Source organism: Amblyomma americanum, chromosome 5 (assembly GCF_052857255.1).
Source record: "Amblyomma americanum isolate KBUSLIRL-KWMA chromosome 5, ASM5285725v1, whole genome shotgun sequence".
Lineage (NCBI taxonomy): Eukaryota > Metazoa > Arthropoda > Arachnida > Ixodida > Ixodidae > Amblyomma > Amblyomma americanum.
This window is the reverse complement of record NC_135501.1, coordinates 204,679,449-204,689,697: the sequence shown is the minus strand read 5'-3', so window position 1 is coordinate 204,689,697 and position 10,249 is coordinate 204,679,449. Positions and strand designations below refer to the sequence as shown.

General features: G+C 47.8%; 1 protein-coding gene across 2 annotated transcripts in view; it reads right to left on the bottom strand.

Moving 5' to 3' along the window:
- Window positions 1-4,943: 4,943 nt before the first annotated feature.
- LOC144133501 (kunitz-type serine protease inhibitor dendrotoxin DaE1-like) overlaps window positions 4,944-10,249 on the bottom strand; it is a 92,007-nt gene continuing 86,701 nt past the window's right edge. Inside the window, exons 1-3 of one of the 2 annotated variants that reach the window (XM_077666642.1) lie at window positions 9,121-9,343; window positions 7,258-7,443; window positions 4,944-5,034 (exon numbers count right to left, since the gene is read on the bottom strand). In XM_077666642.1, the coding sequence (XP_077522768.1) occupies window positions 5,009-5,034; window positions 7,258-7,443; window positions 9,121-9,175 (267 nt within the window). In that variant the 5' untranslated portion in view covers window positions 9,176-9,343 and the 3' untranslated portion in view covers window positions 4,944-5,008. Of the gene's footprint in view, window positions 5,035-7,257; window positions 7,444-9,120; window positions 9,344-10,249 lie in introns of those variants that run through there. The other variant, XM_077666641.1, reaches the window with a different exon arrangement.

The window sequence follows — 10,249 nt, the reverse complement described above, 5'->3', positions numbered from 1 at the left end:
CCCTGGTTATGGGCCTGTCCATGACGGGGTTCTCTTCGCCTTGATATTCCTCTTTGTAACACTCGACCTGGTCGTTGCCGTAGCATTTGACCCGGACCTCCTCCAGTAGTTGTTTATCTGTACCGGTGTATTGGTGCACCAGCCTTCGTATTGCTTTGCCGCTCTCCGACTTGTTTTTGCTTGGGTCCATGAGGGACTTGAGGATCTGCCACGTTCTGGCCGTGCTCAGGGTGCCGTTCAGCGCGTTGCTAAACTGCTGCCATCCTTGTCTGGCCAGCTGCGTCGCGTACTCCTCCGCCTGCTTGGTGATTTCAGCTATCTTGGTCTTGAGCTTCCTGTTCAGCTTTTGTCTTTTCCACCGTGCGGTGAGTCCGCGTCTCGCCTCCCATAGCTTGAGGAGTCGCTTATCCACCTCCGGGGCGTGTTCGGTTCGGTCCACTTCTTTGGTGTAGAGTTCCTGGACCTCCTTGAGCTGTTGGCTCCACTCCCCCACAGATACAATGTCGCCTCCTTGCATCTGTCTACAGTGGGCCCTGAAGGCGTCCCAGTCGACGAGACGGGTCTTGCCTATTTTTCGTTTTGTGTCTTCGGCTGTGATGCTGGTTTTCAGTATATAGTGGTCGCTTCCTAGGTTTTCGAGTAGGTTTTCCCACTCGACCTGTCTGGCGCCCCTCACAAAAGTCAGGTCGGGGCAAGTGTCTGGGCTGACGCTGTTACCCTGTCTGGTTGGTTGGGTTTCGTCAGTTAGGAGACCGCAATCCGTTTGCTCTGCAGCGTCGCTGATTGTTCTTCCTTTTTTATCGTCTTTGCTGTAACCCCATTTTGGGTGCTTGGCGTTGAAATCGCCTGCTATTATTAGGGTGTTGTTGCCCGCTAGTTTTCTAGCCTCTGTAAAAAGCCTGCTAAAGTCCCCATCCTTCTGCTTAGGCGGGCTGTATAGGTTGATAATAAAGGTGCTCTTGGATTGTGCTTTCTTTTTAGGTATAATCTCTGTGATCGTGTGGTCGATCCGAGTGTCCGTTATTTCGTCGTGTGCTGTGGCTACCAATTTCTTGCTTACGAGGGTCGCCGTACGGCGAGCTTCCTGACACGTATAGCCCCTCAGCGAAGGTGTGCAGTTGGTTTCCTGTAATATAATTACGTCTGGCGGGGTTCCTTTGGCATAAATGTACTGCTGCAGGAGGCCTTGTTTTTGCCTGTACCCCCTGCAGTTCCATTGCCATATCTCTAATTGTTGGAGGCGTTCTGTCATGATGGTGTACTAGGGTTGGAGTTGAGGGTTTCCGCGCCGAACCTGCGTTCGTTATATAGGCGTTCTCTAGCGTCGTTAGTCGTTCTCTGCGCGTTCTGATTCTTAATGTGTGTTCTAACGTTTTGCTCTAGAAGGGCAAATTTCTGCTGCATAAATTGCATCTGCTCTTGCGTCTGTTTCTGCATGTTCATTATGAGAGCCTCGAGCTGCCCATCTTGTGGCTGTGTTGCTTCCACCATTGGGGGTGGTGGGGTCTGAGTTTTGGGCTGTGTCTGCCCTGTCCTGATTTCGCGGAGTTCTTTAAGGACCTCGCTCAGCTGCTTTCTGAGTTGGCCTAGTTCCTGTCTGAGGGCTTTGTTCTCTTCCATTAACTGTTTCTCGCGAGTGGATTGTGTGTTTGTGTTTGAGTGCGGAGCAAAGAGCGTTTTGGGAGGGCCGTCTCCCCAGCTCACCTTGACACCGCCGGTCTTCTTTTTCTTCTGTTGCTCTTGTCCTTGCTTCTGCTCCTGTTGCTGTTGTCCCAGGGGCGGGAAGGACTCGTCCCGCTCGGATCCTCGACTCCGGCTCCGGTTGCGGCTGCGTCCGCGGCTGCCGCTGCGCCCGGATTCCTGGCTCTCGTCTCGGAACCACCGCGGCCTTCTTCTGCGGCTGCGGTCCCGGCTCTTGCGTTGCTGCTGCAGGGGGCCCCACCGCAGCTCGCACGCTGATTTGAGTCGTTGTTTGCAGTCCCTCGTGCCCGTGATGTGGTCGCCGTCACACACTAGGCACTTGGGTGTACACTGGTGGTCCGTCGTTGGGTTCTGAAGTCCGCATTGTCTGCAGACCTTGGCGTTCGGGTTTGGGCAGACGTCCATGCGATGCCCCTGTTGGCCGCAGGTGTAGCATACCTGCCTTGTTGGCCTGTACGGGTGGCACCGGTATTCGCTGCTGTGGTAGATGACAAACTTCGGAAGAGTAGGGCCGTCGAAAGTGATGAGGGCCGTGCTTGAATTTCCAAGCATTCTTGCCGTTATGACTCTGACGCCCTGGGTGCGAAGTCGTATGTGGGCCTTGAGTTCCTCGGATGTGGTTTTCGGTGCTGGGCCGTGAATAACTCCCCGTAGCGTTCCCTCCGGGGCCGCCGCGTGTGTGTTCACTGCAAAGCTTTTGCCTCCAAAGTTGATCTGCCTGATGTGCAGAACCTTCTTGGCTGCGTCTTCGTTAGCTGTGCTCACGATTATGATGTTCGAGCCGTGGCGAAGTCGGACGAGAAGATCTTCTTCCTTGCATCCTCTTCCGGTGGCCGCAACCACCGCTTCCACCACTTTGTATTGCGGTAGATCCTTGACTGCGAGTCCCCTCGGCCGGAGGACTATCTTGATGTCGTCTTTCGGGAGAGGAGGCAGTCGCAGCCTCGGCCCTCCCTCCCATTGTTTCTTCTCCGGTGCGCCAGCTGCGCTTCTTCCCGCTTCGTCGGAAGATGGCGACCTTCCTGCGCCGTTTCCCGCCAAAATTTGCGGTTTGTCGCCGCCATTTTGGCGTCTCTTCGATTTCTTTGACTGGACGACCGCCCAGCCTTCTGCTTTGTCTGCGTCCATTCCGTTAACTTGTGGCCGTTGTAGAGTCGATGGGGTGCTGCATCCCGGCAGTCGAACTTTTTTTTCTATTAACGTTATTGCTATTGTCAAAAGCATTCCCCACTGATTTTCTATGGGAGTCTTAAATCAAACATGACCTATTATCAAAAGTGAGCTGCGCCAGGACTAAATATTTTACGCACACTTTAGCAGAGTTTCTAAAGACTGATCCGTAGAAATTTTGGCGGCACTTGAGTAAACCCAAAGATGCACCTATTAAATAAAAGTTAGCGACACGAAACACGATTGTCAGGGACGCTGCCGAAATAGCTGAGAATTTTAATCAGTATTTCTACGAGGCGTTCTCAGAATTAGATGAATATGAAATAAAAGCAGCGGCTGCACCAAAGGATAGCAATGAAGTAACTCGTGAGGGTGTCCTGGCGATGCTCTTGAAACTGGACACTAAAAAATCCGCTGGACCCGATGGTCTTCTGAATGTATTTTTGAGGCGATATGCAGAACAAATAGCAGGTTGCCTCACAGACATCTTTAAACTGTCATTAGCAAGTGGAAAAATTCCTTCAGATTGGAAAATAGCACGCGTGGTTCCCGTAGATAAAAAAGGTGATCGATTGTCAGTTTCAAATTATCGGCCTCCATAACATGCAGTTGCTGTAAGATGTTCGAGCATATTGTGGCCGGCTACCTGCGAAAGTTCCTGAGTGATCATAATCTTTTTCTGATAATCAGCACGGGTTTAGGCAGGGGTTATCCACAGTTACTCAGACTGTTTTGTCTGTGCACGAATTTGCGCGGGTGCTTGATATGTCAGGGCAAACAGACGTGGTTTTCTTTGATTTCAGCAAGGCCTTTGATAAGGTGCCACATGGCAAACTTATCTATAAGATGGAATGTATGGGTGTGCATTTTTTAATCATTCGATGGATTCAGGCCTACCTTACAAACAGACGACAATATGTAGAAATTAATAAGACCACTTCTAGTGTTGTTAGTGTGCACTCAAGAGTTCCCCTCGGAAGTGTGATTGGACCATTATTGTTTTTAATATACGTCAATGATTTAGTTACGGTTGTTCCTGAAGATGTATCTGTTAAGTTATTCGCAGACGACTGTGTTGTGTTTAAACAAATTTCATCCGAACATGACCACAGCTCTGAACAAAAAGCAGTTTTTGCCAGTAAAGAATGGTGTCTGAAATGAGCTATGGAACTTAATAGTTAAGAAACTGTTCCCTTGCGTATAACTTGAAAAAAAGTCTGCCAGTTTGCTTCCTTACCTTCTTCGCAATGTGATTTTGGAAGTTGAGAAATAGAAATATTTAGGTGTAACACTTGACAATAAGTTAAAATGGTCGGCACACATTACTAATATTTCTACAGCTGCATTACGAAAGCTGTGGATTTTACGAAGAAAGCTAAAACTGTTCCAGCACATATAAAAAAAATTGGCTCACGAAACTTGTGTGCGGTCTTTACTTGAATATGCTTCAGTAGTGCGGCACCCATACACGAAAAAAGACAATTACCCTTGAAAAAGTCCTTAGGAAAGCGGTTAGGTTTATATACGGAAAATACAAAAGGGAAGATTCTCCCTCGCAGTTAATGATCTCAAATAACATTCATACACTAGAAACCCGCAGAAATATTAATAGGTTGATATTCTTGTTCAATAGTTTAACAGGAAAAAATAAACTCAAGTTTCCAGAGTGCATTAAGCGTCCTCTAGTGAGAAGGACTCTGGGCGTTCATGAGCATTCCCTTGCTCCCCTTTTCGCCAAAACTAACTGTTTTAAATACAGTTTTTTCCCTAGAACAGTGCAAGTTTGGAATTCGTTACCGGCATCTGTTTTTTTTCCTCATAAAATTTTTGTGATGCGTTACATCATCTATTTACCTGCTAGTAATGTTTATATGTATGTTTTGTATCCGTGTGCTGCTAATATTGTATAATTTTATTCTTTTGGTTATGTAACAATGTAAATTCATGCCTGCTTGGGCCAAGCAGTGACCTGCAGTATTCTGAAATAAATAAATATAAATAAATAAATAAAGCATGCAAGACATTGGGCAAGTGCATCGGATTTCACCACCACAAATGAAATTTCAGCGAAGTGGACATGAACGTCAACCTTCTTTATTAGTACTTCTTGCAAAGTTGGAAAGCCAGTGCCTTTCTCCTAGACATACTTGTCGTAGCTCCTCCCTGCAGAGAGCGGAAAGCGTGGTCAGCGCCTCTTTTCGCATTAGTATTAATTCTTGTGCGCATTCCCTCTATAAGCGATGTACCGAGTGTAAATACGCGCAACAATATCAGTCGGCAATACCCACGGCGTTGGTTGTTTAAACCATACTTTGCTCCGATCAACTTGGCATCAAGTTTATGCATTGATGTTCAAATGCAATAAATGTTTTGCGTTGATGGTTTTTTTTTTTGCTTCTTCTCGGTGATAGTTCAGTGAAGGAACTGCTAATGTAACTATCAATATCCCCCGTACCCAGTGTAATTCAAAGCAGGAACATTCTAGCTGTGCGTACACAGTAAGGCTCGGTTCTTGCTTATCAGGTATATTGTCTACTATTATTTCACTTTTACCAAGCAAGGTGACTGATCATGAGCTGTACGTACAAACTGTTCTTTCAAACTTGCAGGAACTGAGAAAAATGTGCATGGCACTCAGTCGAAACCCTGGAGATTTGAGGCAGGCGGGGCGTTTGCTCATTGCTGCCACTGATATATTTTGTTACTCCTGTTGGATAGGAAGCTGTATACCGCAACTTGGGACAGGACTTAGGCAGAGACGTAGACAGTACGAGCGGCAAGCAACGAGGCTGACGCAGAAGCCACACTGATAATAACACAGGAAAGAGCCCAATGTAGGAGAAATAAAGTTCAACAGGATGAAGTTCGTTACTCCTGTACATGTTCCATGAAAATTCTTGAAACCAAAAATTTATACATGAAAATTTTGGGGCTGTACATGTGCGCACAATCTGGCGTCAGATAATTCCCTTTTAAGGGACCCGTTACGCAATAGTTTTATGATATTTCGTTTCGCCTAGCAATGTATTCGAGAAATCAGAAGGACGATTTCATTCAACATAAGTAATAACCAGACAGTCTGAGATGCCCATTCAGTGCTCGTTCAATATATATAGCGCCGGAAAACTCCCGCGTCTTACATGGCTGTTGGCAAAGTGCTGCGCTTATTTCCCTCTGAAAGACAAACTGTAACACTTCCTTTTCTGTCACATGCAGTATCTCGTCGCATAAACGACTACCAAGTCGTCGAACGGGTCCTTATATACTGACCTCCGAGCCCGTCAGAAGTGTGCCAAGCTTGTAGTATGCCAAGCTTGTCTATTGTTTTCATTCAGAACTGCCACTTACTGATAAAGTGGCTGGTTCACTGATTGTTTTATTTAGAGCTTGATCGATCAAAAGCACCTAAAAGTGTCGAACAGTCTGACAAGCAAGGAGAATAGGGGAATGTAGGGAGTCAAGAGCTTTTGTACTCCTCTGTTGGAGAAAATGAAAAATTGACTGATTAGTTTATTGATTGACTATTTGATTAACTGAATGGCTGATTGAATGACCGATTGATTTATTGACTAAATGTCCGATTAATTTATTGACTAACTTACTGACTGACTCATTTATTGGCTTGCTGGTTGATTTATTGATTGATTAACTGATTGGTTGATTGGTCTAGTGATTGGCTGACTGACTGGTTGATGGGCTATCTGAATGAATGGCTGACTGTTCGGCTGACTGGTTGATCCAATCATCGACTGACTGACTGACTGACCGACCGACCGACCGACCGACCGACCGACCGACCGACCGACCGACCGACCGACCGACCGACCGACCGACCGACCGACCGACCGACCGACCGACCGACCGACCGACCGACTGACTGATTCGAGCTTGTCCAGCTTTTGACAGAGAGTCTGAGAAGTGGAGAAACGGGCCTATCAAGTGTTGGAATGGCCTTCCGGATTTCATTGCTACCATACGGGACCCGTTAATATTCAAAAACGAATTGACCACCTTTATGCATCCATGACACAGTATACATAAATTGTGTTCGCAATGTGTACGTTGAATCGATGCAGTGCCGCTATTCGTTTACTGTTGTTTTTTTTTCTGAGTGAATGTAATACGTTTTTTCTTTCATGTACGTTTTAATAATTGTTAGCAGTCCAACGCATTTAATATTGTTTACTTTTGTACTTTTTCACATTGTATCATCTTTTGTCCGCAAAATGTTGTAACCCATCCCCTCAGACAATGTTCCAAGTGTGGAACCTGTGAGGTATTTGTGTAAATATTCCATCCTGGCAATATTTTCGCGGCTATACTCCTCTGCACCGGGCCTTAATTCTGCACGGAACTCTCGCGTGTGTCGCTGTGCGAGCCACTCACGGACGTCGCAGGCGCTGCGGCACTCGGCGAGCGTGTCGAAGCGATTGGCGTTGCCGAAGCGGCCGTTGTAGTGGAACTGGCGGCACTTTCCCGAGCGCCGGTCCCAGTAGAAGCGCTTGATGCCGAACTCGCAGTAGCCAGGGTGGCTGCGGAACGAGCAGTAGCGGGGCACCGCAGCCGAGCCACCTGCGCATGCGCGGCGTCACGTGACTCGGTGACCTTTCATACTCCTCATATGGCATAACGCTGCGTATAACTGGCGCAGGTCAGTGAGAGAGGCCTTGCTGTGGGGACAGCAGCTTTGGTAATCCCCGCTCAGCAGACGACCCGGAGATTCATTTTAGGACACAGTTACACTTCAACCGCTGCAGAGCTTGCGGGCCTTCGGGAAGCGATTCGCCACATCTGCGGTGAACCGCCTCTGGAGGGGTGCATTTTCACAGACTCTAACCCTGCGCTACAAATTTTGGGATGCTGAATTCCTAAGCCACACCGCCTACCAGGCTCTGGCTCTTGATATCACTAGACTCATGTCATCTGCTCAGGAAAAAGGCCACCGTATAGTGTTCCAGTAGATCCCTGTACACGGCGGACTCGATGGAAATGAGACCGCCGACGCTGAAGCAAGGAGCGCATTCAGCAGTGTCCTGCGCACAGCTGTGCCGTTCTCTAGACCGGTCACCACTTGTATCCTTTCGGAATCTGTGAGGATCTATGAGGTTTGGTTAGAGAAATATGTGCGGGGGGATATAGAAGTCTACAAGCGGTGCATGGTCATGTCATGAAATGTAATCATACGATATCTCGCCGTATGCAGGACGGGCGACACCACATTGCAGTCCACGAATCCTCGGGCATAATATCCACAGTAACCTTATCGTTACCCCTCTCCCTGAAAACATGCACCCAGAGTATCATGTCGCTCGCCGCAAGGACAGGGCTGTCTCTGCACAAAAAAAGTATTTAACAAATCGGACAGCGGTCTACGTCGACGCTGCCGAATACTCTGATCGCGATGCTTTTTCGCTCGCGGTTGTAAACTACTGTGGACGGCCGTTGGTTGCGCGCTTTATTCCCGTCAGATCGTCTGAAGAGGCCGAGGAGGGGGCCATAGCCTTGGCGATGGTCTCCCCCTCTGCAAAAACCATCTTCAGCGACTCTAAATCTGCGATTCATAATTTCGCCAAAGGCCAAGTCTCCCTATCGCCCTATCTCTCCTCCACTCCCCCAACCTCCAACTCCGCCCGATCCAATTGATTTGGATCCCTGCGCACTCATCCCATCCAGGGAACGAGGCGGCCCACAATCATGCGGCTCAGGTGGCCGCCGATATGTGAGACATATACTGCGCCATTTCCTTTCCTCCAAAACCAACCAACCAACCTCCATCGAAACGCGGCTGCCGCGGCCGGGTTCAAACCCGGGTACTCTGGATCAGTAGCCGATCGCCCTACTCATCATCATCATCATCATCATCATCAGCCTGACTACACCCACTGCAGGGCAAAGGCCTCTCCCATGTCTCTCCAATTAACCCTGTCCTTTGCCAGCTGCGCCCACCCTATGCATGCAAGCTTCTGAATCTCATCCGCCCACCTAACCTTCTGCCGCCCCCTCCTAATTTCGACCACCAGGAGATCTTTAACGTGCACTGACATCGCACAGCACACAGGCCTTTTGCGTTTAGCCTCCATCGAAACGCTACCGCCGCGGATCGGGTTCGAGCCCGGGCACTCCGGCTCAGTAGCCGAGCGCCCTATTATAACCACTGAGCCAACGCGGTAGGTGCTTTTTTTGTTCAGAAAACTGTTGTGCAGTATAGTTTACAAAAGAATAAGGAAAATCGTATATATCTCTGCTCACCTATATACATAACCAAAAACAAGACAGCTAGGAGTACATGTGTGCCCTTCTTCATGATGGCAACGGTGCAGGCGTACGCTACTTAGACGTATATGTTCAGATGAAATTTCAGTGAATGCGCACAATTCTTGTTCAAGTAGATTTTAAAGCATACGCACCTGCGTTTAACTTGAAACTCCCAAGGGTCGAGTCCAGGTTTTTAAAAAGATTGTGTCTCTACACAGGTGCATTTTAATTGTTAGGCACGGGTAGAATCAGTTTCTGAAAGCTTTCACGCTCGTGTGAGTTCCACAATGCGACCTGTATATTTGTGAATAAAGGCTTCGTTATAATGGTTGGTCCTGGCTTCCCCGCATTCAATATCCGTTCTATGTAGCGTTTGATTAGCCACGGCTTTCTGGGTAGCATGCATGTTCTTCAAAAGCCACTGCGATTGAGATCTGCACGTGTAAGCTAGCTGAGCTCAGAGGGAGTTAGCAAATATGAATGTCTTCATGTCAGCGCATATGTTCTTTGACAAAACAGTGGCAAATCACGCGCGCCACACAGGTGGTTAAATGGATGGACCTTGCTGCTATTAAGGGAAAATGACTCAGATATTGAGTTCGATTATTTCTGGGCAGTATATGAACAGCGCAGCTACACTGAAGTCGCTGGCAAAAAGAAAAAGTTTAAAGAACAAAAAAAAAATCATGCGGTCCGTTTTACTATACTCGTACGCACCACAATCTAACGGGTGGTAGCTTGCCAGAAGCCATGAGTAGTATGCAATAATGGAGCGCCCATGACATCATACTCCATCAATTAACTCAGGCTTGTTTACAGAGTGTAAGTGGAGCACAGATCTGTTATGTACTTGATTAACACACACGTCCGTGCGCGCCCGTGTAATACAGGCCACGTGTCACTTGGCCAAAGGCTGCGCACTAGATCAAATCGCTGCAACCTCGGCCACGCGACTAATGACTGAAAGTCAGTGGAATATCGCTAGCTTGTGAGAGTGTCTTCAGAGAGCTGTGAATAATATTGCGAAACCACGGACGCATTTTACAGTAACTGTATTTTTCCACATCCAAATTTCCCGCGCTATTTCACATGAGTCATTACTAGCCCATATCCAGTCTACGAT